Raw genomic sequence first — 26,641 nt, 5'->3', positions numbered from 1 at the left:
GTATTTTGTGCTGATATCACTTGTTGGCTTGGAGTAGGTAGAATTCGATGGTGCACCACCCCATGCTGCATTGTTATGTCGACCCCATCCTCCGTTGCTGCCGTGCTTGCTGAAGTTGTCATCATAGCCATCATTTTTGTATGTTTTACCACTCTGATTTCGCCAATCATGGTTGTTGAAGTCGTCATCACTACTATGCCCTCCAGTATGGCCAGAATCGTTGAAATCGTCATCACTACCATACCCTCCAGTATAGCCAGAAAATTTTGTGGGTTTGGCAGTCTGACTCCTATTTGGTGGACCGAAGCTGTTTGTGTGTTTAACAGTCTGACTCCTATTTGCTGAACTGAAATGGCCAGGCCGGGGTTTGCTAGCCTCAGTGTGAACCTTGTTGAGGAATGCATCAACCTTCTGTGGGCGGCTGTGAGCCGGACTCGATGGTGAGTGCCACCTTTCTTTAACAACTTGATAACTCTCCCGTGGACCATGTGATCTGTGAGACACTTGCTTGTGTTCTGAAACAAAAGGTGACAGAACATGTTCTTGAACAAATGTTTCAGTTGTTGTCACATAGAAATCCGAGTTCTGTTGACCATACGAAACAATTGGCCCTTTCCTCCCTTCAGCACCAACAACGCCTGGCCGGCACACATGATCTAAGGCGCAGTTTGCTTTGCACCAGCCATCAACTGCCGGTGCATTGCAGACAGAAGAGTTTCTGAATGGAAATTTGTTCCCCGCCATCAGTATACTTGGTGTTGAAGCCTTTCTCCTTCAAAATACTCTAATAGATTCCAGTGCTTATGAATGAAGCTAATGCTTATTTGCTTTTATATAGAAAAGTTGTGTAGCGATGTAAGAAATAGAGTCTCTACTGCGCGTAAAAGGGTCGAATGCTAATGAATTATATAATTCCGCACTTATAGATTCCCTTGAAAATGTTTCATAGAATCAGATTCTGTATGTTGATGAATTATAATGCTTCCCCCAAGTTGGAAAAATCATATGAAAAGAATCATTGTGCAGAATACATATTATATAGATATGGTGCATCATTATTGAGATGTTGAATTCAGAAATTCGAGTTGTCTATTCTTACAACCTTTTCACCTCACTGAATAAAAGTTTCAGAATCAAGTTCTGCTCTATCTAAGAAAGATTGAAACGAGCTAGATAATCAAGAATCGAACAGACAATTTTAGTTCAATTTGATATTATAATTTTCGGCTCCATTCGATTTTGAAAGCAAATAATTCCTGTTTACTTTCCATACAAATGGAACCTACCGGTTCACTTCGATTCGGTTATCCGAAAAATTAGCATAACATCAGATGGGTTTTTTGGAAGTAAGAAACTGAGAAGGAATGACAATACAGAAAGCAGCAATTTCATAACTTCAATTATATGCACATTGTACAGACTTGACTGTTGTATAATTGCAAAATTACAGAAGTTTTAAGATCACCAGATCATGTATAACAAAAAAAAATCAAAGATCAAATGCAGGAACTTCATTTAAAGGAGAATAAAATGCACGGTATAGTGTTCTATCAAATATACTCCTAAGAGGATCCTCCTCTCTCTTCTGTATCAAGTAATCCATGTTACGTTTAACTTCAGATTTTACCTGCAAGTATAATTCATTTGCATAACCTCTGTCTTGCAGCAGGTCTTCCTTTCCCTTCAACTCTATCGGCTTTCCGAATAGAAAGTAGAAACGGCCTGGTATCTTCGGCAACAGCCCCGGAATAAACATTTTTTGGTTGGCTACCTCTCCTTGACTCTCATCCCTATAGTTAGATCATAATGTTTGTCAGTAAAGTAGCTAGAATCATAGCTAACTCGTTGAATTCTATGTTTTATTGTGTTGTTTCCATTTCTGAAAATGCTTCTGAAATTTCACCCTTTTTTTCTTCAGAACTTTCCCTTGCAGAGTTCCTGTTTCCATACAATATAGACCTAATTTAGCATGTGTCATCGTATGGACAGTAACTTACCTGATTTTCGTGGCTTTGCGACTAGCCTCTCGTATGTATTTATTAAGCACCGGGATTTTCATTAGATCGTTGTAGTCAAGAACTAACTGCCACATTCAGGAAATAAGATAAAGGATTAAACTCTTAAAAAATCATCCAGATTCTTGGTACTATTTACTGCACAATTTCCATTGCCATAGCAAGAAATAAGATATAGCAGGCAGAAGGACAAAAAAGTGAAACAGAATTTACTTCTGCTATATCATCTTCTCCTACAGTTCCAAATGGTACAATTGTGGCTCCACACTTCGCAGCCATTCTTACAAACTCGGGTTGATCAGGCCAAAATAACTTATACGCTTCCCCCTGCAATTGCAAAATAACAAATTGAGGTATTATTTAAGTAATGCAAAAGGACTATATTGAAGGATATCATGCAACAAATACATTACGCTTGTTAACATTGCAAGCGATAATTTAAAATGCCAAATCGGGGTACCTTGTAATGCAGAGCCTCGCGTGCACCTCCGGGATAAAGAAGAACATGTGACTTTGCTGAAAGCAATTTAAAAAGATTGTTTGGCGTAACGGGTGCAGCACCCATTATTTTCAACCAATCATTATAAGAGAAGTCATTGGACGGTTGCTCTAGAGTACCATCAAATAGCACTAGATGCGCTAAACCACGGAGTGGAGTTCTTTTCTCTCTTATAAATTCTTCATAAAATGAATAAAGTTCAAGTCCCATCAACATGTGGTAACCAATGAATATGACAGGACCTTTATTTGGAACTCCAGAAAGACCTCGGACTATCTTTCCATCATCCAGAGTTGAGAACATAGCAGTACCGGTAGAAAAACGTAATAACCTGAAATACAAGTAATCATATGAGTAGGTGGAGCCGTAAATAGATAAATTCATGGGGTGGGTCTCAACTTTACAAAGTCAGTCGACCCAGCAAGTAGTCAAAGCCTAATCTGGGACAACTGTGTAAGTTCACCAGTAATATCTGACCATGAATATTTAAGCAATGTAACAGCAAATAAGTGAGGACGAAAAAGATAGCGACGAATTGATCAAGTGTTCACAGTTTTGTGCTGGTAAGCTTTGTGTTAAATGAAAATTCGAGGAATGGACCATGGGACAACATATATTAAATTCAACAAAGGTTCAATGCACCTCTCCAACTCGGCACAAAAGATAAAAAATGTTTAAATTGGTGGTTTTGAACAAATAATAAACCCACAACTTGACAAACTTGGATCATCATACCCTAAACTTCTTAAAAATGACCCAACAAACATCCATATAAAATATCTGTTTTTAGAAAGTCCAGGAAAAAATGATCCAATTTTACCAAGTTGTGGGTTTATATGTCCAAAACCACCAACTTGAACACTAGATATTTTGTGCCTTTGTTGATAGAAAAATCACAGACCTCAATGAGCTAGATCAAGTTGCCTCCATTAAGAGACAACATGAAGGATTCTATTAACTTACCCAGTTACTTGGTCACAGCCATGTTTGTATTCTGACATGCTAGGTGGCAAGAAGTCTGAGACATGATCAAGCTTCCTTGAACAGCGGTATTTGCCGGTACCTTTAATAATAGTGAGCAAACTAATGCTTTCTTCCTATTGCATCAAAGTAAAAGTTCAAAGAAAGGGAAGAATGTATGATAAAAGCAGCCTACAGTCGAATAAAGTTAAAAGAAAGGAGCCTTATACACATGCACACACGATCAACATCTGATCATTTAAAATGTGATCTCTTTACTCGGAATTGAAGAAATTTCAGGCGTTGATTCAATTTCAATAAGTCATGCAAATTTTAATGAAACCAGAAGCTCAACCGACTCAAAAGTGAGCATAAGGAGCCTAATACACACGCACACACACAAATATACAATCACTTATTTCAGATACATGGATAACATGCTTCATTTTTACATACCAATAGAAGTGTATGTCCATTGTCTTTGAAGTGGCGCACTATACAATTCTGCAGGGAACTATTCAGCCGTTTAGCTTCATCGGCACTAGGAAGCAAATAATCGGCACCGCTGTAATGAGAAAACCAAAACCACCACTTAACTTTGAATTTCATCTTACCAATTCTGGGGTTGCATACAGTGTTAAAGAAAAACAAGCACATGAAAGGAGAATAAAGACCTTGCAAGCACTAGCACTTCGGCTTTTACAGCATAAAGACGGGAATTAGCATAAGCTGCAGCTGTTTTTAGCAGTTTCAACTTCCAAAGAAGAGTTTCCTTAGGAAGAATATCAGCCAAATCCTGAAAATAAACATGTCAGAATGATTCCGATTGCCCATTAGAAATCAATGTATTCCGCATCAATTTTGGTCTATAGTTCTACTTTAGGTTATGGAAATACCATAGTGGTAGAAAATAAAACATTCCACAAGAACAATGAATGCAATGTAAAGAGTAAACAGAATGAAAAAAAAAAAAACAGGCAAAAAGGCTAGCAGTGCATACAGAAAGATATGGCAGCAAAGCGGTGAGATTTCCAGACAGTTGCTCAATTTTTAATCTAGGAGAAAGCCTATATTCGATATCTGCCATTGCCATCTTCAACGGATTACCTGATGCCATGAAATGAAAAATTAGCAACTTTAGAGAAATTTCTTGTCTCGGTGGGGTAATTAAAAGTTAAAGCTATTAGGAACTGGAAAATTTACTGGAAGTTGGGTGTTAATTCAAACACACGCTATACGTGTAAATTATAACAAATAGATGAGTAATATCATAAAACAGGTGATTATGTACCCATCACAAAGCTAAGCAGATAAGGAACTGCATTATGTAATCCTTCAGGGACAGCTTCTAAGACAGGAAGAAACGGTTGCAACTGTGACCTGCTAAATGATGTAGCTAAAATAAAAGAATAAGAATTAATCAAGAACTTATTCAGAATATATGATGAATGTTGTTTATCCGGGAAGCGAGACTGACCTGGATTAACTAGTATCAATACAAGGTCGATTTTAGGATTACGAGCAGCAACAGCAAGTGCTAGACATCCTCCAAAGGAATCCCCTACTAAATAAATAGGCCTAGTAGGGGATAATGCATGCTGAGCCCTTACAGTTTCCTCGACAAAATTCATCAGTCCTTCAAGAAACAAGATCCCATTGTAACAGCAAGAATATTCGAGTCATTCTTATAATACTTTATCTTTTGCTCAAACTCATATGGTCTACATAGCATGGAAATAAAAATGCTGAAACAATACTTTTTATATGAATAGGCTATAAGTACATAGTTTCGGAGTTTAGAAAGCATTTCTGAAACTAAAAGCGAAATGCGGATATTGTTTTACAAAATAAGGTATACATATAGGAGTTGCAGAGTTTCAGAAGCATTTCGGAAAAAATAAACGAACACCAAAACATAAGATTTGAAAAGTTTCGAGATAAGATAGCATGTGGTATCTATATGTTATGAAATGGCTATACACTTGAGGATTAACTCTTACAGTAATTAAACAGATGGTAATAAAGTATCAATCAGAAAATTGACAAATCTTTTTCTTTTAAGATAAAATTTTATTTCTAGAAAATATAAAGCACATAGGAAGTGCTAATAGATAGAGACCTTCAAATGGTGTTCTGTCGTAAACTGGAATATGAAGGCACCAAACTTCAAACGCCCTGCATTTGCCAATATCATAAGAAAACAGTCATTTCTTTACTTGAGGCGAAAACAACAGAAACCGAACAATAATTTCCAGTTTTCAACTATCAAGCATTATAATCACAAAATTATCTAACAGAACAATGAAATCATGAGTAAATTCATAAAACTGATATTTATCAAATTCAATATCAATAAAAACGAATTTTCACCTTTATTTACTAGTTTAGCCTATACTCACTAAGTAAAGCAAATCATAAATGAACAACTAGAAATTTACTCCCTATACTTATTTATAACAATATACTCATGCAAATTTATGTTATATCCATCTATTTAATTAGTTTCCATAAGAATTTATGGTTTCTATTCGAATTTATTAATTTGGAATAGTATAGTTTTAGAACAAAATAATTAAGATACAAGCAAAAGGGGTGTTGAAAACAAAAACCTTAAGTAAATATTACAACTTACTTCCCCAAAGCTTTATGGTGCAAAGTAAGTCCCAAGCCAACACCATCAAGCCCTGCACACATGAACAGCAAATCAAAAACAAATTTACCATTCTAGAATACCATAAATACTTGTATACATAGCTAAATTGTATCCACCAAAAGCTGATCAAATTACGACTCGATTCATTTTTCATCTTACCGGGCAAAAACAGAAGAGACGGAGAATCTTTCAATGGTTGGCCACACTCGACAGGGCTAAACCACCTCGGAGGTCCGCCATCGGGCTTAAGAGTCATCTCCTTGGCTCCTTGAAGATAATCCTTCACTGTCTTGGTTCCATATCCATCATCCCACAAAACTTCCAAATCTTTATAAACTTTTTTCACCAACTTTTTACCAATCCTAGGTTTTAATGTACCATTTCCTCCATCAGTTAAAACTCTAATCTCCTCTTTTTCTAAACTTCCACCATTAACAAGAGCTCCATTCTTCTGTTTCAACCCAATTAAAGAAGCTCCATTCACCCCAACTGAATCAGATGACAGCAGAGGTGAGTCACTACCACCTAAACTCTGAACTCTCACCCGAAACCGAGACTTAACCTCCGAATTCGCCACGAAATAAGGCCAAACCCAAAAAGATACAGCTGAAGCCATTTCTTGATCCAAGAAATGGCAGAGAGCTTAATTAATTCCCAAAACAACAACTTCCAAACACTTAATCTGAGGATTTCTAGAGAACCATTACAAATTCATCACCTTTTTTTCTACCCTTTCAAGAACCAAGCAGTAATTAGTAGAGAATAAATTGAAAAAAAAAAGTTGAAATAACAGCAAATTAATAAATCAAACAGGCCTAGAAAACGCCCTAAACCACTCTACCTGAAACACTCACACTCTTTGTGCTTTCTTGTTAAAATATACAATTATACAAACAATAACAAATTATAAAAAAAGTTAAAAAGATCAAATATTGAAGCAAACCCAGAGAGCAAAATGGAATAAATAATAACTTCTAGAACAAATATTTCCAGAATCTCTTTTTTATTTTAACAAAACCAGAATCTTTTAATGAAAAGAAATAACAGCAAAAGAGATAATAATACCGACGAACGGTCTGTTCTCAGGTGAGAACAGACGTTGTTCTCAGGTGAGAACAGACGGTGAGAACAGACCACGACCTCCGGTCGCCGGAAGTCGTTTTATTTTTTTAAAAAAAAATTAAAAGCAAAAGATATCATTCGGGTCCCTAATTTAAAGGAATAATCCATTTCCAATTTTCCAGGTCCCTAAACTCTATCTGCTTTATTTATCAGGTCCTTAAACTATTTTTTATACTTATCTGATCCTTCAACTAAGCAAAAATGTATTTTTAAGTCTGTGGATGATAAAAACAACGTCGTTTTGTTATTTTTAAAATGCAAATTAATACCCTAAACGGCATCGTTTTTGTCAGTCAGGGACTGGAAAATGATTTTTTTCTAAGTTAAAAGATCAGATAACGACAAAAAATAGTTAAAAGACTAGATAAAGACAAAAAGTAGTTTAAAAATCAGATAAATAAAACAAATATAATTTAAGGACCTGGAAACAATTTTTTTCTAATTAAAATTGTTTATCAATATAAGTCATTTGAAAGATTGAAATAAAATATATTATAAATAATAAGGATATTTTTGAATTTTTTTCTTAAAAACATTTGACGTCGTTAACTGCTATATTTAACGGAAGGGTTTACTTGTTTGATAAAAAAAATTAAGGTTTTTTTCTTTCAATTTAAAAATCACAAGGACTTAATTGTGTTCGAAAAATCAAAACAGTTGATCTGTATATTTAAAAAGACCTCGAAGTTTTTTTTTTCTTTTTTTTTTTGTATTTTTAAAGTATTATGTCGTATTTTTATAACAACATTCTTTTTTTTTTGTATTTTTTTTTATAATTTTACATCATAAATTACTGTAAAATTTTATGAGATTGATTAACTAAAAATAATTTTGTTGGATAGTTGTCACGATCCAAATTCACGAGTCGCAACCGGCATTAGAGAACGATAGGGATTACTCTGAAACCTATAATAAGTCTAACGATTTATCGATTCCACACATATATGCATAGCATGTTATATCAAATCTAGTTATATTCAAAATTTATTCGTTTATCTTTCGTCAATCATTATCACGTCATGCATATAAAACCGTCTGATTTCATTTTTTTTTACACATGCCTCATTACCAACAGATGACATCAATTTTCCCGATTCGTGCATAATTTTTTTCTTAAATTCAATTAGCATACCCTGTTTGTCAAATCATACTTTACTTATTACGGCAAATCACTTCATGTAAGCACCAAGATGTCGGGAAACGTGCGAAACATATATAAATAAAAACGATAAATATCATCCAAAATATACATAGCGGTCACTAGTAATACACTACTACTGCTACCGCGGATCTACTAGAAGAAAGAAGACTATACAAGATTCTAAAAATATCTTTTGTGAACAATAAAATCGGAAGTCAATCTCAAAGGAGTGAACCAATACCTGAAAATGGTTCAATTTTAAAACACCAGTTAACCGTGGGAATGAGGAACCACCGCCGTTAACTGTGTAGACCCGGACACAGACCACTACCGTCATTTATGACCGGGGCGTTCAACCACTGTCATTTGACTATCACTTATCCAAGAGTTAACTGTTGGTTTGAAAACCACTACCGTTAACTGTTCAAATTAGGGATATTCAAACGATTACCTATTCAACTAAGCAATAATCATTACCAACATCACAATCCAATGATGAATTCAAGCCAAACGTATTCACATCAATTCCAATCAAAATCAAGTTTACACAAGAATATTCAATCATTCGCATAATTCACATGTAGACCCAAATCGCCATATAGGCAACCAATATAATGTTATTGGCCCAAATCGCCTTTTAGACAACCAATAACTCATTCTCACGTCGTCGGCCTGAATCGCCATTTTAGGCAACCAACGACCATTATCAATTATCATTGAATATCCAAATGAATAAAGGATCAATTTACCCCCCTAACTTGGTACGGAATTTCAAAAAAAATCAAAGTTGAAAATCCGCCTCACTTATACCCTGAATTTGTCCATACCGGCTCAAAAACATCCCTTTACTGATATGGCACCTTAATTAGAGAGTAGGATTCTAATTAGTCATAATTTACTCTAATTAATCATAATTTAATAGTAATTAATCATAATTAGACAGAAATTAACATAGGACCTATTTGAAACTTTAAAAAAAAAAATCAAATTTTTTCTCAACGGCGAAGAGGAGCTGCTCCTCCAAGACAGGTGTTCTTCTTGGGAGGACCAGATATGCTCCTCAACAAAGATCTAATGCTCCTTACCGGTGCAGCAACTTCACTTCTCAGGCGCGGAGGAGCTCCTCGCTCGCCTGAGATCGATTTTTTAAAAAATAATAAATTTATTTTGTAACAAATATTAATTATAGGGATTAATTTGGTATGTAAAGTTTTAAATTAAAAGGATTAAATTGTTTTTTTACTATGCACTAATTTAAAATGATAAAAAAAGTTAGGACCATTTTAAATTTTTTGCCATCAAAAACCAATTTTAGTATTGGCAATTTTGGACGCCAATTTTTGATTTTTTGCAATTTTAAACACTAAACAATTTTCCATTAAAAATTTGCTAATGTGAATGCTGGAACAATGTTTATTCCGATTTGTACACATCTATCATTTTTCTGATAGAAAATTTCGGTGTTCAGTATAGCAAAAAAATGATGATTGCTAATTGAAAGTTCGTGTTAAAACTGCAAAAGTTCATGATTTTTTAAGCCCTTTTTTTTCCATAAAAAGGAATGACAATACAGAAAGCAATAATTTCATAACTTCAATGATATTTACATTGTGCAGACTTGACTTTTGTATAATTGCAAAATTACAGAAGTTTTAAGATCACTAGGTATGATCATGTATAACAAAAAAATTCAAGGATCAAATGCAGGAACTTCATTTAAAGGAGAATAAACTGCACGGTATAGTGTTCTATCAAATATACTCCTAAGAGGATCCTCCTCTCTCTTCTGTATCAAGTAATCCATATTATGTTTAACTTCAGATTTTACCTGCAAATATAATTCATTTGCATAACCTCTGTCTTTCAGCAGGTCTTCCTTTCCCTTCAACTCTATCGGCTTTCCGAATAGAAAGTAGAAACGGCCTGGTATCTTCGGCAACAGCCCCGGAATAAACAGTTCTTGATTGCCTACCTCTCCTTGACTCTCATCCCTATAGTTAGATCATAATGTTGTCAGTAAAGTTTCTAAAATAATAGCTAGAATCATACTATGTTGCACAGTAACTTGTTGATTTCTATGTTCCGTTATGTTGTTTCCATTTCTGACAATGCTTCTGAAATCCCGAAATTCCACCCTTTTTTTCTTAAGAACTTTCCCTTTTAGAGATTTCGTTTCCGTACAATATAGATCTAATTTAGCATGTACCACCTTATGAACAGCAATTTACCTGATTCTTGGGCCTGTGCGACTAGCCTCTCGTATGAAGTTATTAAGCACCGGGATTTTCATTAGATCGTTGTAGTCAAGAACTAACTGCCACATTCAGGAAATAAGATAAAGAATTAAACTCTTAAAAAGTCATCCAGATCCTTGATACTATTTACTGCACAATTTCCATTTCCATAGCAAGAAATAAGAAATTACATCCTAGACAAACAAAAACATCATCACAATCAGAGTCTGATACTGAAAAATAAGATATAGCTGGCAGAGTGAAAAAGAATTTACTTCTGCTATATCATCTTCTCCTACAGATCCAAATGGTACAATTGTGGCTCCGTACTTTGCAGCCATTCTTACAAACTCGGGTTGATCAGGCCAAAATAACTTATATGCTTCACCCTGTAATTGCAAAATAACTCATTGAGGTATATTTAAGTAATGCAAAAGGACTATATTCAAGGATATCATGCAGCAAATTCATTTTCTCGTTTTCTTTGAAAGCGGCATTTACGGAGAGTTAAACTATTGTTCTAGTACTCATCCCTATCCGCGACACTATAATAAGACTATGCTCCATCCATTGGTTGACATTGCAAGCAGTAATTTAAAATGCCAAAGAAGTCAGGGTACCTTGTAATGCAGAGCCTCACGTGCACCTCCAGGATAAAGAAGAACATGTGACTTTGCTGAAAGCAATTTAAAAAGATTGTTTGGCGTAACGGGTGCAGCACCCATTACTTTCATCCAATCCATAGAAGAAAAGTCAGTAGACGGTTGCTCTAGAGTACCATCAAATATCACTGGATGCGCTAAACCACGGAGTGGAGTTCTTTTCTCTCTTAGAAATTCTTCATAAAAGGAAGAAAGTTCAAGTCCCATCAACATGTGGTAACCAACGAATATGACAGGACCTTTATTTGGAACTCCAGAAAGACCTCGGACTATCTTTCCATCATCCAGAGTTGAGAACATAGCAGTACCGGTAGAAAAACGTAATAACCTGAAATGCAAGTAACCATATGAGTAGTTGGAGCCGTAAAAAGATAAATTCATGGGGCCTAATCTGGGACAACTGAGTAAGTTCACCAGTAACATCTAACCATGAATATTTAAGCCATGTAAAAGTAAATAAGTGAGAACGAAAAAGATAGCGACGAATTGATCAAGTGTTCACAGTTTTGTGCTGGTAAGCATTTGTGTTAAATGAAAATATGAGGAATGGACCATGAGACAACATATATAAAATTCAACTTTATTTCACCTCTCCAACTTGGCACAAAAGATCAAAAATGTCTAAATTGGGGGTTTTGAACAAATAATAAACCCACAACTTGACAAAATTGGATCATTTTACCCTAGACTTCTTAAAAATTACCCAACAAACCTACATATAAAATATCCGTTTTTACTTTGAGAAAAACAAAATATCCGTTTTTAGAAAGTCCGGGATCCAATTTTACCAAGTTGTGGGTTTATTTGTCCACAACCAACGTGGACATTTATATATTATGCCAAGTTCAGGGGATGAAATTCATAGACCTCAATGAGCTAGATCAAGTTGCCTCCATTAAGAGACAACATGAAAGATTCTATTAACTTACCCAGATACTCGGTCAAAGCCATGTTTGAATTCTGACATGCTAGGTGGCAAGTAGTCTGAGACATGATCGAGCTTCCTTGAACAGCGGTATTTGCCGGTACCTTTAATAATAGTGAGCAAACTAATGCCTTCTTCCTATTGCATCAAAGTAAAAGTTCAAAGAAAAGGAAGAATGTATGATAAAAGCAGCCTACAGTCTAATAAAGTTAAAAGAAAGGAAGCTTGTTTGCGGTCAAAGATGAAATTTCTGTTACAAAAACAGTTGTACAAATTATGAAATACAATAATGCAACTGGTCTAGTTCATAAATTATTGCCAAGAGACAGAAGTACAAATGCGAGAAAATGGCATTTCTTTCCTGAGTCCATGATGTCAGAGAAATACGAGATGCATGACACGCGATCAACATCTGATCATTTAAAATGTGATTTCTTTACTCGGTGATGAAGAAATTTCAGGTGGTGATTCAATTTCAGTAAGTCATACAAATTTCGATGCAATCAGAAGCTCAACCGAACAGATGCACACACACATACAAACATACAACCATTTATATCAGATGCATACATGGATAACATGCTTCATTTTTACATACCAATAGAAGTGTATGTCCATTGTCTTTGAAGTGGCGCACTATACAATTCTGCAATGAACTTTTCAGCCGTTTCGCTTCATCAGCACTAGGAAGCAAATTATCGGCACCACTGCAATGAAGAAACCAAACCACCACTTAGCTTTGAAGTTCAATTTTTACCAATTCTGGAGTTGCATACGGTGTAAAAGGAAAACAAGCACATGAAAGGAGAATAAAGACCTTGCAAGCACTAGCACTTCGGCTTTTACAGCATAAAGACGGGAATTGGCATAAGCTGCAGCAGTTTTTAGCAGTTTCAACTTCCAAAGAAGAGTTTCCTTAGGAATAATATCAGCCAAATCCTGACAATAAACTTGTCAGAATGATTCCGGTTGCCTAGAAATCAATGTATTCCGTATCAATTTTGGTCTATAGTTTTACTTTAGGTTACGGAAATACCATAGTGGTAGAAAATAAAACATTTCACAAGAACAACTAGCGCAATGCAAAGAATAAACAGAATGGAACAAAATAACAGGCGAAAAGGCTAGCAGTGCATACAGAAAGATATGGCAGCAAAGCAGTGAGCTTTCCAGACAGTTGTTCAATTTTTAATCTAGGAGAAAGCCTATATTCGATATCTGCCATTGCCATCTTCAACGGATTACCTGATGCCATGAAATGAAAAATTAGCAACTTTAGAGAAATTTCTTGTCTCGGTGGGGTAGTTAAAGTTAAAGCTATTAGAAACTGCAAAATTTACTGGAAGTTGGGTGTCAAATCAAACACACGCTATACGTGTAAATTTTAACGAATAGATGGGTAATATCATAAAACAGGTGATTATGTACCCATCACAAAGCTAAGCAGATAAGGAACTGCATTATGTAATCCTTCAGGGACAGCTTCTAAGACAGGAAGAAATGGTTGCAACTGTGACCTGCTAAATGATGTAGCTAAAATAAAAGAAAAAGAATTATCAAGAACTTATTCAAAATATATGATGAATGTTGTTTATCCGGGAAGCGAGACTGACCTGGATTAACTAGTATCAATACAAGGTCGATTTTAGGATTACGAGCAGCAACAGCAAGTGCTAGACATCCTCCAAAGGAATCCCCTACTAAATAAATAGGCCTAGTAGGGGATAATGCATGCTGAGCCCTTACAGTTTCCTCGACAAAATTCATCAGTCCTTCAAGAAACAAGATCCCATTGTAACAGCAAGAATATTCGAGTCATTCTTATAATACTTTATCTTTTGCTCAAACTCATATGGTCTACATAGCATGGAAATAAAAATGCTGAAACAATACTTTTTATATGAATAGGCTATAAGTACATAGTTTCGGAGTTTAGAAAGCATTTCTGAAACTAAAAGCGAAATGCGGATATTGTTTTACAAAATAAGGTATACATATAGGAGTTGCAGAGTTTCAGAAGCATTTCGGAAAAAATAAACGAACACCAAAACATAAGATTTGAAAAGTTTCGAGATAAGATAGCATGTGGTATCTATATGTTATGAAATGGCTATACACTTGAGGATTAACTCTTACAGTAATTAAACAGATGGTAATAAAGTATCAATCAGAAAATTGACAAATCTTTTTCTTTTAAGATAAAATTTTATTTCTAGAAAATATAAAGCACATAGGAAGTGCTAATAGATAGAGACCTTCAAATGGTGTTCTGTCGTAAACTGGAATATGAAGGCACCAAACTTCAAACGCCCTGCATTTGCCAATATCATAAGAAAACAGTCATTTCTTTACTTGAGGCGAAAACAACAGAAACCGAACAATAATTTCCAGTTTTCAACTATCAAGCATTATAATCACAAAATTATCTAACAGAACAATGAAATCATGAGTAAATTCATAAAACTGATATTTATCAAATTCAATATCAATAAAAACGAATTTTCACCTTTATTTACTAGTTTAGCCTATACTCACTAAGTAAAGCAAATCATAAATGAACAACTAGAAATTTACTCCCTATACTTATTTATAACAATATACTCATGCAAATTTATGTTATATCCATCTATTTAATTAGTTTCCATAAGAATTTATGGTTTCTATTCGAATTTATTAATTTGGAATAGTATAGTTTTAGAACAAAATAATTAAGATACAAGCAAAAGGGGTGTTGAAAACAAAAACCTTAAGTAAATATTACAACTTACTTCCCCAAAGCTTTATGGTGCAAAGTAAGTCCCAAGCCAACACCATCAAGCCCTGCACACATGAACAGCAAATCAAAAACAAATTTACCATTCTAGAATACCATAAATACTTGTATACATAGCTAAATTGTATCCACCAAAAGCTGATCAAATTACGACTCGATTCATTTTTCATCTTACCGGGCAAAAACAGAAGAGACGGAGAATCTTTCAATGGTTGGCCACACTCGACAGGGCTAAACCACCTCGGAGGTCCGCCATCGGGCTTAAGAGTCATCTCCTTGGCTCCTTGAAGATAATCCTTCACTGTCTTGGTTCCATATCCATCATCCCACAAAACTTCCAAATCTTTATAAACTTTTTTCACCAACTTTTTACCAATCCTAGGTTTTAATGTACCATTTCCTCCATCAGTTAAAACTCTAATCTCCTCTTTTTCTAAACTTCCACCATTAACAAGAGCTCCATTCTTCTGTTTCAACCCAATTAAAGAAGCTCCATTCACCCCAACTGAATCAGATGACAGCAGAGGTGAGTCACTACCACCTAAACTCTGAACTCTCACCCGAAACCGAGACTTAACCTCCGAATTCGCCACGAAATAAGGCCAAACCCAAAAAGATACAGCTGAAGCCATTTCTTGATCCAAGAAATGGCAGAGAGCTTAATTAATTCCCAAAACAACAACTTCCAAACACTTAATCTGAGGATTTCTAGAGAACCATTACAAATTCATCACCTTTTTTTCTACCCTTTCAAGAACCAAGCAGTAATTAGTAGAGAATAAATTGAAAAAAAAAAGTTGAAATAACAGCAAATTAATAAATCAAACAGGCCTAGAAAACGCCCTAAACCACTCTACCTGAAACACTCACACTCTTTGTGCTTTCTTGTTAAAATATACAATTATACAAACAATAACAAATTATAAAAAAAGTTAAAAAGATCAAATATTGAAGCAAACCCAGAGAGCAAAATGGAATAAATAATAACTTCTAGAACAAATATTTCCAGAATCTCTTTTTTATTTTAACAAAACCAGAATCTTTTAATGAAAAGAAATAACAGCAAAAGAGATAATAATACCGACGAACGGTCTGTTCTCAGGTGAGAACAGACGTTGTTCTCAGGTGAGAACAGACGGTGAGAACAGACCACGACCTCCGGTCGCCGGAAGTCGTTTTATTTTTTTAAAAAAAAATTAAAAGCAAAAGATATCATTCGGGTCCCTAATTTAAAGGAATAATCCATTTCCAATTTTCCAGGTCCCTAAACTCTATCTGCTTTATTTATCAGGTCCTTAAACTATTTTTTATACTTATCTGATCCTTCAACTAAGCAAAAATGTATTTTTAAGTCTGTGGATGATAAAAACAACGTCGTTTTGTTATTTTTAAAATGCAAATTAATACCCTAAACGGCATCGTTTTTGTCAGTCAGGGACTGGAAAATGATTTTTTTCTAAGTTAAAAGATCAGATAACGACAAAAAATAGTTAAAAGACTAGATAAAGACAAAAAGTAGTTTAAAAATCAGATAAATAAAACAAATATAATTTAAGGACCTGGAAACAATTTTTTTCTAATTAAAATTGTTTATCAATATAAGTCATTTGAAAGATTGAAATAAAATATATTATAAATAATAAGGATATTTTTGAATTTTTTTCTTAAAAACATTTGACGTCGTTAACTGCTATATTTAACGGAAGGGTTTACTTGTTTGATAAAAAAAATTAAGGTTTTTTTCTTTCAATTTAAAAATCACAAGGACTTAATTGTGTTCGAAAAATCAAAACAGTTGATCTGTATATTTAAAAAGACCTCGAAGTTTTTTTTTTCTTTTTTTTTTTGTATTTTTAAAGTATTATGTCGTATTTTTATAACAACATTCTTTTTTTTTTGTATTTTTTTTTATAATTTTACATCATAAATTACTGTAAAATTTTATGAGATTGATTAACTAAAAATAATTTTGTTGGATAGTTGTCACGATCCAAATTCACGAGTCGCAACCGGCATTAGAGAACGATAGGGATTACTCTGAAACCTATAATAAGTCTAACGATTTATCGATTCCACACATATATGCATAGCATGTTATATCAAATCTAGTTATATTCAAAATTTATTCGTTTATCTTTCGTCAATCATTATCACGTCATGCATATAAAACCGTCTGATTTCATTTTTTTTTACACATGCCTCATTACCAACAGATGACATCAATTTTCCCGATTCGTGCATAATTTTTTTCTTAAATTCAATTAGCATACCCTGTTTGTCAAATCATACTTTACTTATTACGGCAAATCACTTCATGTAAGCACCAAGATGTCGGGAAACGTGCGAAACATATATAAATAAAAACGATAAATATCATCCAAAATATACATAGCGGTCACTAGTAATACACTACTACTGCTACCGCGGATCTACTAGAAGAAAGAAGACTATACAAGATTCTAAAAATATCTTTTGTGAACAATAAAATCGGAAGTCAATCTCAAAGGAGTGAACCAATACCTGAAAATGGTTCAATTTTAAAACACCAGTTAACCGTGGGAATGAGGAACCACCGCCGTTAACTGTGTAGACCCGGACACAGACCACTACCGTCATTTATGACCGGGGCGTTCAACCACTGTCATTTGACTATCACTTATCCAAGAGTTAACTGTTGGTTTGAAAACCACTACCGTTAACTGTTCAAATTAGGGATATTCAAACGATTACCTATTCAACTAAGCAATAATCATTACCAACATCACAATCCAATGATGAATTCAAGCCAAACGTATTCACATCAATTCCAATCAAAATCAAGTTTACACAAGAATATTCAATCATTCGCATAATTCACATGTAGACCCAAATCGCCATATAGGCAACCAATATAATGTTATTGGCCCAAATCGCCTTTTAGACAACCAATAACTCATTCTCACGTCGTCGGCCTGAATCGCCATTTTAGGCAACCAACGACCATTATCAATTATCATTGAATATCCAAATGAATAAAGGATCAATTTACCCCCCTAACTTGGTACGGAATTTCAAAAAAAATCAAAGTTGAAAATCCGCCTCACTTATACCCTGAATTTGTCCATACCGGCTCAAAAACATCCCTTTACTGATATGGCACCTTAATTAGAGAGTAGGATTCTAATTAGTCATAATTTACTCTAATTAATCATAATTTAATAGTAATTAATCATAATTAGACAGAAATTAACATAGGACCTATTTGAAACTTTAAAAAAAAAAATCAAATTTTTTCTCAACGGCGAAGAGGAGCTGCTCCTCCAAGACAGGTGTTCTTCTTGGGAGGACCAGATATGCTCCTCAACAAAGATCTAATGCTCCTTACCGGTGCAGCAACTTCACTTCTCAGGCGCGGAGGAGCTCCTCGCTCGCCTGAGATCGATTTTTTAAAAAATAATAAATTTATTTTGTAACAAATATTAATTATAGGGATTAATTTGGTATGTAAAGTTTTAAATTAAAAGGATTAAATTGTTTTTTTACTATGCACTAATTTAAAATGATAAAAAAAGTTAGGACCATTTTAAATTTTTTGCCATCAAAAACCAATTTTAGTATTGGCAATTTTGGACGCCAATTTTTGATTTTTTGCAATTTTAAACACTAAACAATTTTCCATTAAAAATTTGCTAATGTGAATGCTGGAACAATGTTTATTCCGATTTGTACACATCTATCATTTTTCTGATAGAAAATTTCGGTGTTCAGTATAGCAAAAAAATGATGATTGCTAATTGAAAGTTCGTGTTAAAACTGCAAAAGTTCATGATTTTTTAAGCCCTTTTTTTTCCATAAAAAGGAATGACAATACAGAAAGCAATAATTTCATAACTTCAATGATATTTACATTGTGCAGACTTGACTTTTGTATAATTGCAAAATTACAGAAGTTTTAAGATCACTAGGTATGATCATGTATAACAAAAAAATTCAAGGATCAAATGCAGGAACTTCATTTAAAGGAGAATAAACTGCACGGTATAGTGTTCTATCAAATATACTCCTAAGAGGATCCTCCTCTCTCTTCTGTATCAAGTAATCCATATTATGTTTAACTTCAGATTTTACCTGCAAATATAATTCATTTGCATAACCTCTGTCTTTCAGCAGGTCTTCCTTTCCCTTCAACTCTATCGGCTTTCCGAATAGAAAGTAGAAACGGCCTGGTATCTTCGGCAACAGCCCCGGAATAAACAGTTCTTGATTGCCTACCTCTCCTTGACTCTCATCCCTATAGTTAGATCATAATGTTGTCAGTAAAGTTTCTAAAATAATAGCTAGAATCATACTATGTTGCACAGTAACTTGTTGATTTCTATGTTCCGTTATGTTGTTTCCATTTCTGACAATGCTTCTGAAATCCCGAAATTCCACCCTTTTTTTCTTAAGAACTTTCCCTTTTAGAGATTTCGTTTCCGTACAATATAGATCTAATTTAGCATGTACCACCTTATGAACAGCAATTTACCTGATTCTTGGGCCTGTGCGACTAGCCTCTCGTATGAAGTTATTAAGCACCGGGATTTTCATTAGATCGTTGTAGTCAAGAACTAACTGCCACATTCAGGAAATAAGATAAAGAATTAAACTCTTAAAAAGTCATCCAGATCCTTGATACTATTTACTGCACAATTTCCATTTCCATAGCAAGAAATAAGAAATTACATCCTAGACAAACAAAAACATCATCACAATCAGAGTCTGATACTGAAAAATAAGATATAGCTGGCAGAGTGAAAAAGAATTTACTTCTGCTATATCATCTTCTCCTACAGATCCAAATGGTACAATTGTGGCTCCGTACTTTGCAGCCATTCTTACAAACTCGGGTTGATCAGGCCAAAATAACTTATATGCTTCACCCTGTAATTGCAAAATAACTCATTGAGGTATATTTAAGTAATGCAAAAGGACTATATTCAAGGATATCATGCAGCAAATTCATTTTCTCGTTTTCTTTGAAAGCGGCATTTACGGAGAGTTAAACTATTGTTCTAGTACTCATCCCTATCCGCGACACTATAATAAGACTATGCTCCATCCATTGGTTGACATTGCAAGCAGTAATTTAAAATGCCAAAGAAGTCAGGGTACCTTGTAATGCAGAGCCTCACGTGCACCTCCAGGATAAAGAAGAACATGTGACTTTGCTGAAAGCAATTTAAAAAGATTGTTTGGCGTAACGGGTGCAGCACCCATTACTTTCATCCAATCCATAGAAGAAAAGTCAGTAGACGGTTGCTCTAGAGTACCATCAAATATCACTGGATGCGCTAAACCACGGAGTGGAGTTCTTTTCTCTCTTAGAAATTCTTCATAAAAGGAAGAAAGTTCAAGTCCCATCAACATGTGGTAACCAACGAATATGACAGGACCTTTATTTGGAACTCCAGAAAGACCTCGGACTATCTTTCCATCATCCAGAGTTGAGAACATAGCAGTACCGGTAGAAAAACGTAATAACCTGAAATGCAAGTAACCATATGAGTAGTTGGAGCCGTAAAAAGATAAATTCATGGGGCCTAATCTGGGACAACTGAGTAAGTTCACCAGTAACATCTAACCATGAATATTTAAGCCATGTAAAAGTAAATAAGTGAGAACGAAAAAGATAGCGACGAATTGATCAAGTGTTCACAGTTTTGTGCTGGTAAGCATTTGTGTTAAATGAAAATATGAGGAATGGACCATGAGACAACATATATAAAATTCAACTTTATTTCACCTCTCCAACTTGGCACAAAAGATCAAAAATGTCTAAATTGGGGGTTTTGAACAAATAATAAACCCACAACTTGACAAAATTGGATCATTTTACCCTAGACTTCTTAAAAATTACCCAACAAACCTACATATAAAATATCCGTTTTTACTTTGAGAAAAACAAAATATCCGTTTTTAGAAAGTCCGGGATCCAATTTTACCAAGTTGTGGGTTTATTTGTCCACAACCAACGTGGACATTTATATATTATGCCAAGTTCAGGGGATGAAATTCATAGACCTCAATGAGCTAGATCAAGTTGCCTCCATTAAGAGACAACATGAAAGATTCTATTAACTTACCCAGATACTCGGTCAAAGCCATGTTTGAATTCTGACATGCTAGGTGGCAAGTAGTCTGAGACATGATCGAGCTTCCTTGAACAGCGGTATTTGCCGGTACCTTTAATAATAGTGAGCAAACTAATGCCTTCTTCCTATTGCATCAAAGTAAAAGTTCAAAGAAAAGGAAGAATGTATGATAAAAGCAGCCTACAGTCTAATAAAGTTAAAAGAAAGGAAGCTTGTTTGCGGTCAAAGATGAAATTTCTGTTACAAAAACAGTTGTACAAATTATGAAATACAATAATGCAACTGGTCTAGTTCATAAATTATTGCCAAGAGACAGAAGTACAAATGCGAGAAAATGGCATTTCTTTCCTGAGTCCATGATGTCAGAGAAATACGAGATGCATGACACGCGATCAACATCTGATCATTTAAAATGTGATTTCTTTACTCGGTGATGAAGAAATTTCAGGTGGTGATTCAATTTCAGTAAGTCATACAAATTTCGATGCAATCAGAAGCTCAACCGAACAGATGCACACACACATACAAACATACAACCATTTATATCAGATGCATACATGGATAACATGCTTCATTTTTACATACCAATAGAAGTGTATGTCCATTGTCTTTGAAGTGGCGCACTATACAATTCTGCAATGAACTTTTCAGCCGTTTCGCTTCATCAGCACTAGGAAGCAAATTATCGGCACCACTGCAATGAAGAAACCAAACCACCACTTAGCTTTGAAGTTCAATTTTTACCAATTCTGGAGTTGCATACGGTGTAAAAGGAAAACAAGCACATGAAAGGAGAATAAAGACCTTGCAAGCACTAGCACTTCGGCTTTTACAGCATAAAGACGGGAATTGGCATAAGCTGCAGCAGTTTTTAGCAGTTTCAACTTCCAAAGAAGAGTTTCCTTAGGAATAATATCAGCCAAATCCTGACAATAAACTTGTCAGAATGATTCCGGTTGCCTAGAAATCAATGTATTCCGTATCAATTTTGGTCTATAGTTTTACTTTAGGTTACGGAAATACCATAGTGGTAGAAAATAAAACATTTCACAAGAACAACTAGCGCAATGCAAAGAATAAACAGAATGGAACAAAATAACAGGCGAAAAGGCTAGCAGTGCATACAGAAAGATATGGCAGCAAAGCAGTGAGCTTTCCAGACAGTTGTTCAATTTTTAATCTAGGAGAAAGCCTATATTCGATATCTGCCATTGCCATCTTCAACGGATTACCTGATGCCATGAAATGAAAAATTAGCAACTTTAGAGAAATTTCTTGTCTCGGTGGGGTAGTTAAAGTTAAAGCTATTAGAAACTGCAAAATTTACTGGAAGTTGGGTGTCAAATCAAACACACGCTATACGTGTAAATTTTAACGAATAGATGGGTAATATCATAAAACAGGTGATTATGTACCCATCACAAAGCTAAGCAGATAAGGAACTGCATTATGTAATCCTTCAGGGACAGCTTCTAAGACAGGAAGAAATGGTTGCAACTGTGACCTGCTAAATGATGTAGCTAAAATAAAAGAAAAAGAATTATCAAGAACTTATTCAAAATATATGATGAATGTTGTTTATCCGGGAAGCGAGACTGACCTGGATTAACTAGTATCAATACAAGGTCGATTTTAGGATTACGAGCAGCAACAGCAAGTGCTAGACATCCTCCAAAGGAATCCCCTACTAAATAAATAGGTCTACTAGGGGATAAGGCATGCTGAGCCCTTACAGTTTCCTCGACAAAATTCACCAGTCCTTCAAGAAACAAAATCACATTGTATTACAGCAAGAATACTGGAGTCATTCTTATAATACTTCATCTTTTGCTCAAACTCATATGGTCTATGTAGCACGGAAATGAAAATGCTGAAACAGTACTTTTAACAAGAATAGGCTATAAGTATAAAGTTTCGGAGTTTAGAAGCATTTCTGAAACTGAAAACGAAATGCCGAAAGGATATTGTTTTACAAAATAAGGTATATATAGAGTTGTAGAGTTTCCGAAAAAATAAACGAACAACAAAACAAAGATTTGAAAAGATTCCGTAAAATATAGCATGTGGTATCTATATGTTATGAAATGACTATGCACTTGAGTATTAACTCTTACAGTAACTAAACAGATGGTTATAAAGCATCAATTAGTACAATATTGACAAACCTTTTCCTTTTAAGATAAAAAATTATTTTTAGAAATATAAAAGCACATAAGTGCTAATAGATAGAGAGACCTTCAAATGGTGTTCTGTCGTAAACTGGAATATGAAGGCACCAAACTTCAAACGCCCTGTATTTACCAATATCATAAGGAAACAATCATTTATTTACCTAAGCCAAAAACAACAAAACCGAACAATAATTTCCAGTTTTCAACTATCAAGCATTATAATCACAAAATCATCTAACAGAACAATGAAATCATGAGTAAATTCATAAGATTGATATTTATCAAATTCAATATCAATAAACGATTTTTCACCTTTATTTACTAGTTTAGCTTATACTCCCTACGTAAAGTAAATCATAAATGAAGAACTAGAAATTTACTCCCTATACTTATACTATTTATAACAAAATACTCATGCAATTTATATTAAATCCATCTATATTAATTAGTTTCTATTAGAATATATCGTTTCTATTAGAATTAATGAATATAATTTTAGAACAAAATAATCAGAAAACAATTGAAGATACAGGCAAAAGGGGTGTTGAAAAGAACACCTTAAATAAATATTACAACTTACTTCCCCAAAGCTTTATGGTGCAAAGTAAGTCCCAAGCCAACACCATCAAGCCCTGCACACATGAACATCAAATCAAAAACAAATTCACCATTCTAGAATACTTGCATAGCTAAATTGTATCCACCAAAAGCTTATCAAATTAGACCCAATTTTTACATGTTATCACAATGAGACAACAAATTACCGGGCAAAAACAGAAGAGTCGGAGAATTTTCCAACGGTTGGCCACACTCGACGGGGCTAAACCACCTCGGCGCCCCGCCATCGGGCTTGCGAGTCATCTCCTTGGCTCCTTGAAGATAATCCTTCACTGTCTTGGTTCCATATCCATCATCCCACAAAACTTCCAAATCTTTAGTAACTTTTTTCACCAACTTTTTACCAATCCCAGGTTTTAATCTGCCATTTCCTCCATCACTTAAAACCCTAATCTCCTCTTTATCTATACTTCCACCATTAATAAGAGCCTCATTCTTCTCAATTAAAGAAGCTCCATTGACTCCCACTGAATTAGATGACAGTAGACTTGAATCACTACCACCTAAACTCTGAACTCTCACCCGAAACCGAGACTTAACCACCTCCGAATTCGCCACGAAATAAGGCGAAACCCGAAAAGATACAGCTGATGCCATTCCTTGTACAAGCAATGGCAGTCAGCTTAGTTACTTCCCAAAACAACAACTTTCAAACACTTCAAACTCACAAAATCTTAGGATTTCTAGAGAATCATTACAAATTCATCACCTTTTTTTCTACCCTTTCAAGAACCAAGCAGATAATAAATTGAAAAAAAAAGTTGAAAAAACAGCAAATTAACAGGCCTAGAAAACGCCCTAAACAACTCTAACTGAAACACTCACACTCTTTATGCTTTCTTACTAATATACACAAACAACAATAATTATTAAAAAAGAACAAATTTTGAAGCAAACCCAGAAAGCTAAATGGAATGGCTATTATTAACTTGTACAACAAATAGCCAATGAGCTATACTCAAATATAAATGCTAGGCAGCAATTCTGGCAGGTCGTGGGTTCTGTTCCTCCCACAAACGCTCCTCTCCCCTGTTTATATATTAAAAAAAATGAAATCAGTAGAACTTTTTTTTGACAGCAACAAGAGATTGAGAGGACAGAATTAATAGAAAGATGGGGAAATAGAGGAAGCAACTAAGTATAAAGATGTTTTGGATTCTAGCTATATAAAACTTTCCATTTATATCTAATTCAATTTTACTGCAAATTTTATACTTCTATATACATGCAAGTTACCATTTTAACTTATTTTTTTTCTTTTTCTGGTTGTAATGCGGCCACAAATGCAAAATGTTTTTCTTGCTCTATCAGATATCTCAACGGCTATGATTTGTTAGTAAGCAAGAACAAACCAGGAAAAAGGCGGGTAAAAATGTGATTTAATGTTGCAGAATGACACGTGTCAGTTGGAAGTGGTGTTAAAGGAGGAGATGTTGTTGAGCAATAATTCAAGGCCATGCTTCAATGATGACACCACCACCGATTACAGTCAGTCAGGTACTGAACACGCCTTATCTAACAATTACAACATAACCGTTGTGAGATATTATTTTAAAATAAATTAATAGTAATACATTAGCCATCAGTAATATTCCATGATAAGAAAATAAATAATAATTAAATTAAATTTATTGCATATACTCATATCTTGACTTGACGTGGTGCAACAATTGTGTGGGATAAACTATCTTAATTACTTTTAATCTACTTGGAGTAATTGCAAGTTACTCGAAATCAATTAACAAGACTTATAAGTTTAAACAAGTTTAATTAAGTTAAAATTATCTCTTATCATATAATAATTGATGTTTAAATATCTTAACTTTTGATATTTTTAAATTTAATTATATTTTATTTTAATTGATCAAATTCCATATAAAAGGTTTAGATATATTGAAAAAATATTTTTTAATTATTAATATTATTATTTAATTAGGGCATAATTGATAATTTTTATAGGTCGGGGTGTAAACAAAAAAAAAGTTCAAGGTAAGCGATTTTTAAGTGGGTAGGCCGCATTTTTATAATAACATTCTTTTTTTTTTTTGTAATTTTTTTCCCGTAATTTTACACCATAAATTACTTTAAAAATCAATGAGATTGATGAGCTAAAGCCTAAAACAAATAGGATAGGATAGTAACTGACACTGTTAATAAATTATATATTCAAACTAAGCCAAAAGATAGTATTAAAAGGACATATAAAATTAGTTATTACACTTAAATTTTGCGAATATAAAAACGATATGAGACAAGAAAAGGTAAAAGGAGAAGAGTTCCGAAAGAGATGGTTGTAGGCTTATAACCATTTCATGCTACAATACACTTTTTCTTTTTAGGTTTAACCCATCCAAAGGTGGGTCTCTCTTAAAAATCTGTTATGCAATAGTTCTATAGACGGAAATTGTAATAGTAGCTCCATCACCGTTAAATGATTAACAATATTTATGTCAGAAATAATAAAAAAACTCTTATACTTTCAAATTTGTATTATCTTGTCTCTTCTTCAAAATTTTTATTCAATAGGACTTTATATATTCTTTTATTTATTTGATCTCTTTTAAAATTTAACGATGTGACACATTTTGTCAACATATTAACTTAGGTGGACATTTAAATTTGTTTCATGCGCATTTAACGGAAAATATAACGCTCGCTCCTTTATCGTCCAAAATAAACCTAAAAACTCAAAATTAAAAGATCTAAAGATAGGGGTGGCTTCTTTCCAACGGCAATACTACAAGATGGAACACCC

At 34.2% G+C, this 26,641-nt stretch overlaps 3 protein-coding genes across 6 annotated transcripts; all 3 read right to left on the bottom strand.

Annotated features, from left to right (window-relative positions):
• Positions 1 to 1,365: 1,365 nt before the first annotated feature.
• LOC126670985 (phytyl ester synthase 1, chloroplastic-like) lies at positions 1,366 to 7,294 on the bottom strand. 2 transcript variants are annotated; one of them, XM_050364669.2, is made up of 14 exons: positions 7,193 to 7,289; positions 6,287 to 6,853; positions 6,107 to 6,158; positions 5,594 to 5,649; positions 4,952 to 5,110; positions 4,766 to 4,870; positions 4,475 to 4,581; positions 4,149 to 4,270; positions 3,931 to 4,039; positions 3,478 to 3,611; positions 2,476 to 2,845; positions 2,229 to 2,342; positions 1,998 to 2,083; positions 1,366 to 1,790 (listed from the first exon to the last, which is right to left on the bottom strand). In XM_050364669.2, the coding sequence occupies exons 2-14, from the start codon at positions 6,741 to 6,743 to the stop codon at positions 1,490 to 1,492; spliced, it is 2,172 nt and encodes a 723-aa protein (XP_050220626.1). In that variant the 5' UTR covers positions 6,744 to 6,853; positions 7,193 to 7,289; the 3' UTR covers positions 1,366 to 1,489. The 2 variants fall into 2 exon arrangements, with proteins under 2 accessions (XP_050220626.1, XP_050220620.1); XM_050364663.2 differs by having other exon boundaries at positions 6,287 to 7,294.
• Positions 7,295 to 9,958: 2,664 nt separating this feature from the next.
• LOC130014490 (phytyl ester synthase 1, chloroplastic-like) lies at positions 9,959 to 16,162 on the bottom strand. Of its 2 annotated transcripts, XM_050364666.2 has the most exons (14): positions 16,066 to 16,162; positions 15,160 to 15,726; positions 14,980 to 15,031; positions 14,467 to 14,522; positions 13,825 to 13,983; positions 13,640 to 13,744; positions 13,350 to 13,456; positions 13,029 to 13,150; positions 12,810 to 12,918; positions 12,216 to 12,349; positions 11,245 to 11,614; positions 10,900 to 11,013; positions 10,619 to 10,704; positions 9,959 to 10,381 (listed from the first exon to the last, which is right to left on the bottom strand). In XM_050364666.2, the coding sequence occupies exons 2-14, from the start codon at positions 15,614 to 15,616 to the stop codon at positions 10,081 to 10,083; spliced, it is 2,172 nt and encodes a 723-aa protein (XP_050220623.1). In that variant the 5' UTR covers positions 15,617 to 15,726; positions 16,066 to 16,162; the 3' UTR covers positions 9,959 to 10,080. The 2 variants fall into 2 exon arrangements, with proteins under 2 accessions (XP_050220623.1, XP_055961265.1); XM_056105290.1 differs by having other exon boundaries at positions 15,160 to 16,162.
• A 2,669-nt stretch (positions 16,163 to 18,831) lies between these two features.
• Positions 18,832 to 25,062, bottom strand: LOC130014489 (phytyl ester synthase 1, chloroplastic-like). Of its 2 annotated transcripts, XM_050364670.2 has the most exons (13): positions 24,033 to 25,061; positions 23,849 to 23,900; positions 23,333 to 23,388; positions 22,698 to 22,856; positions 22,513 to 22,617; positions 22,223 to 22,329; positions 21,902 to 22,023; positions 21,683 to 21,791; positions 21,089 to 21,222; positions 20,118 to 20,487; positions 19,773 to 19,886; positions 19,492 to 19,577; positions 18,832 to 19,254 (listed from the first exon to the last, which is right to left on the bottom strand). In XM_050364670.2, exons 1-13 carry the CDS (start codon positions 24,481 to 24,483, stop codon positions 18,954 to 18,956), a joined length of 2,166 nt encoding a protein of 721 aa, XP_050220627.1. In that variant the 5' UTR covers positions 24,484 to 25,061; the 3' UTR covers positions 18,832 to 18,953. The 2 variants fall into 2 exon arrangements, with proteins under 2 accessions (XP_050220627.1, XP_055961114.1); XM_056105139.1 differs by lacking the exon at positions 22,513 to 22,617 and having other exon boundaries at positions 24,033 to 25,062.
• Positions 25,063 to 26,641: the final 1,579 nt, after the last annotated feature.

Source organism: Mercurialis annua, linkage group LG3, assembly GCF_937616625.2.
Source record: "Mercurialis annua linkage group LG3, ddMerAnnu1.2, whole genome shotgun sequence".
Lineage (NCBI taxonomy): Eukaryota > Viridiplantae > Streptophyta > Magnoliopsida > Malpighiales > Euphorbiaceae > Mercurialis > Mercurialis annua.
The sequence above is the reverse complement of the archived record's forward strand: the minus strand, read 5'-3'. Positions and strand labels throughout refer to the sequence as shown.

What these genes read in the sequence shown, in the direction of transcription:
- LOC126670985 (XM_050364663.2), bottom strand. Translation starts at nt 6,743, where the DNA reads ATGGCTTCAGCTGTATCTTTTTGGGTTTGGCCTTATTTCGTGGCGAAT. An exon ending in GTCTCTTCTGTTTTTGCCCG is followed by an intron (nt 6,159 to 6,286) that starts GTAAGATGAAAA and finishes TCATGTGTGCAG; the next exon opens with GGCTTGATGGTGTTGGCTTG. An exon ending in GAAGTGCTAGTGCTTGCAAG is followed by an intron (nt 4,040 to 4,148) that starts GTCTTTATTCTC and finishes TTCTCATTACAG; the next exon opens with CGGTGCCGATTATTTGCTTC.
- LOC130014490 (XM_056105290.1), bottom strand. Translation starts at nt 15,616, where the DNA reads ATGGCTTCAGCTGTATCTTTTTGGGTTTGGCCTTATTTCGTGGCGAAT. An exon ending in ATTGATACTAGTTAATCCAG is followed by an intron (nt 13,745 to 13,824) that starts GTCAGTCTCGCT and finishes CTTTTATTTTAG; the next exon opens with CTACATCATTTAGCAGGTCA. An exon ending in CTTTGCTGCCATATCTTTCT is followed by an intron (nt 13,151 to 13,349) that starts GTATGCACTGCT and finishes GTTTATTGTCAG; the next exon opens with GATTTGGCTGATATTATTCC.
- LOC130014489 (XM_050364670.2), bottom strand. Translation starts at nt 24,483, where the DNA reads ATGGCATCAGCTGTATCTTTTCGGGTTTCGCCTTATTTCGTGGCGAAT. An exon ending in CGACAGAACACCATTTGAAG is followed by an intron (nt 22,857 to 23,332) that starts GTCTCTCTATCT and finishes TGTTTCTTGAAG; the next exon opens with GACTGGTGAATTTTGTCGAG. An exon ending in ATTGATACTAGTTAATCCAG is followed by an intron (nt 22,618 to 22,697) that starts GTCAGTCTCGCT and finishes CTTTTATTTTAG; the next exon opens with CTACATCATTTAGCAGGTCA.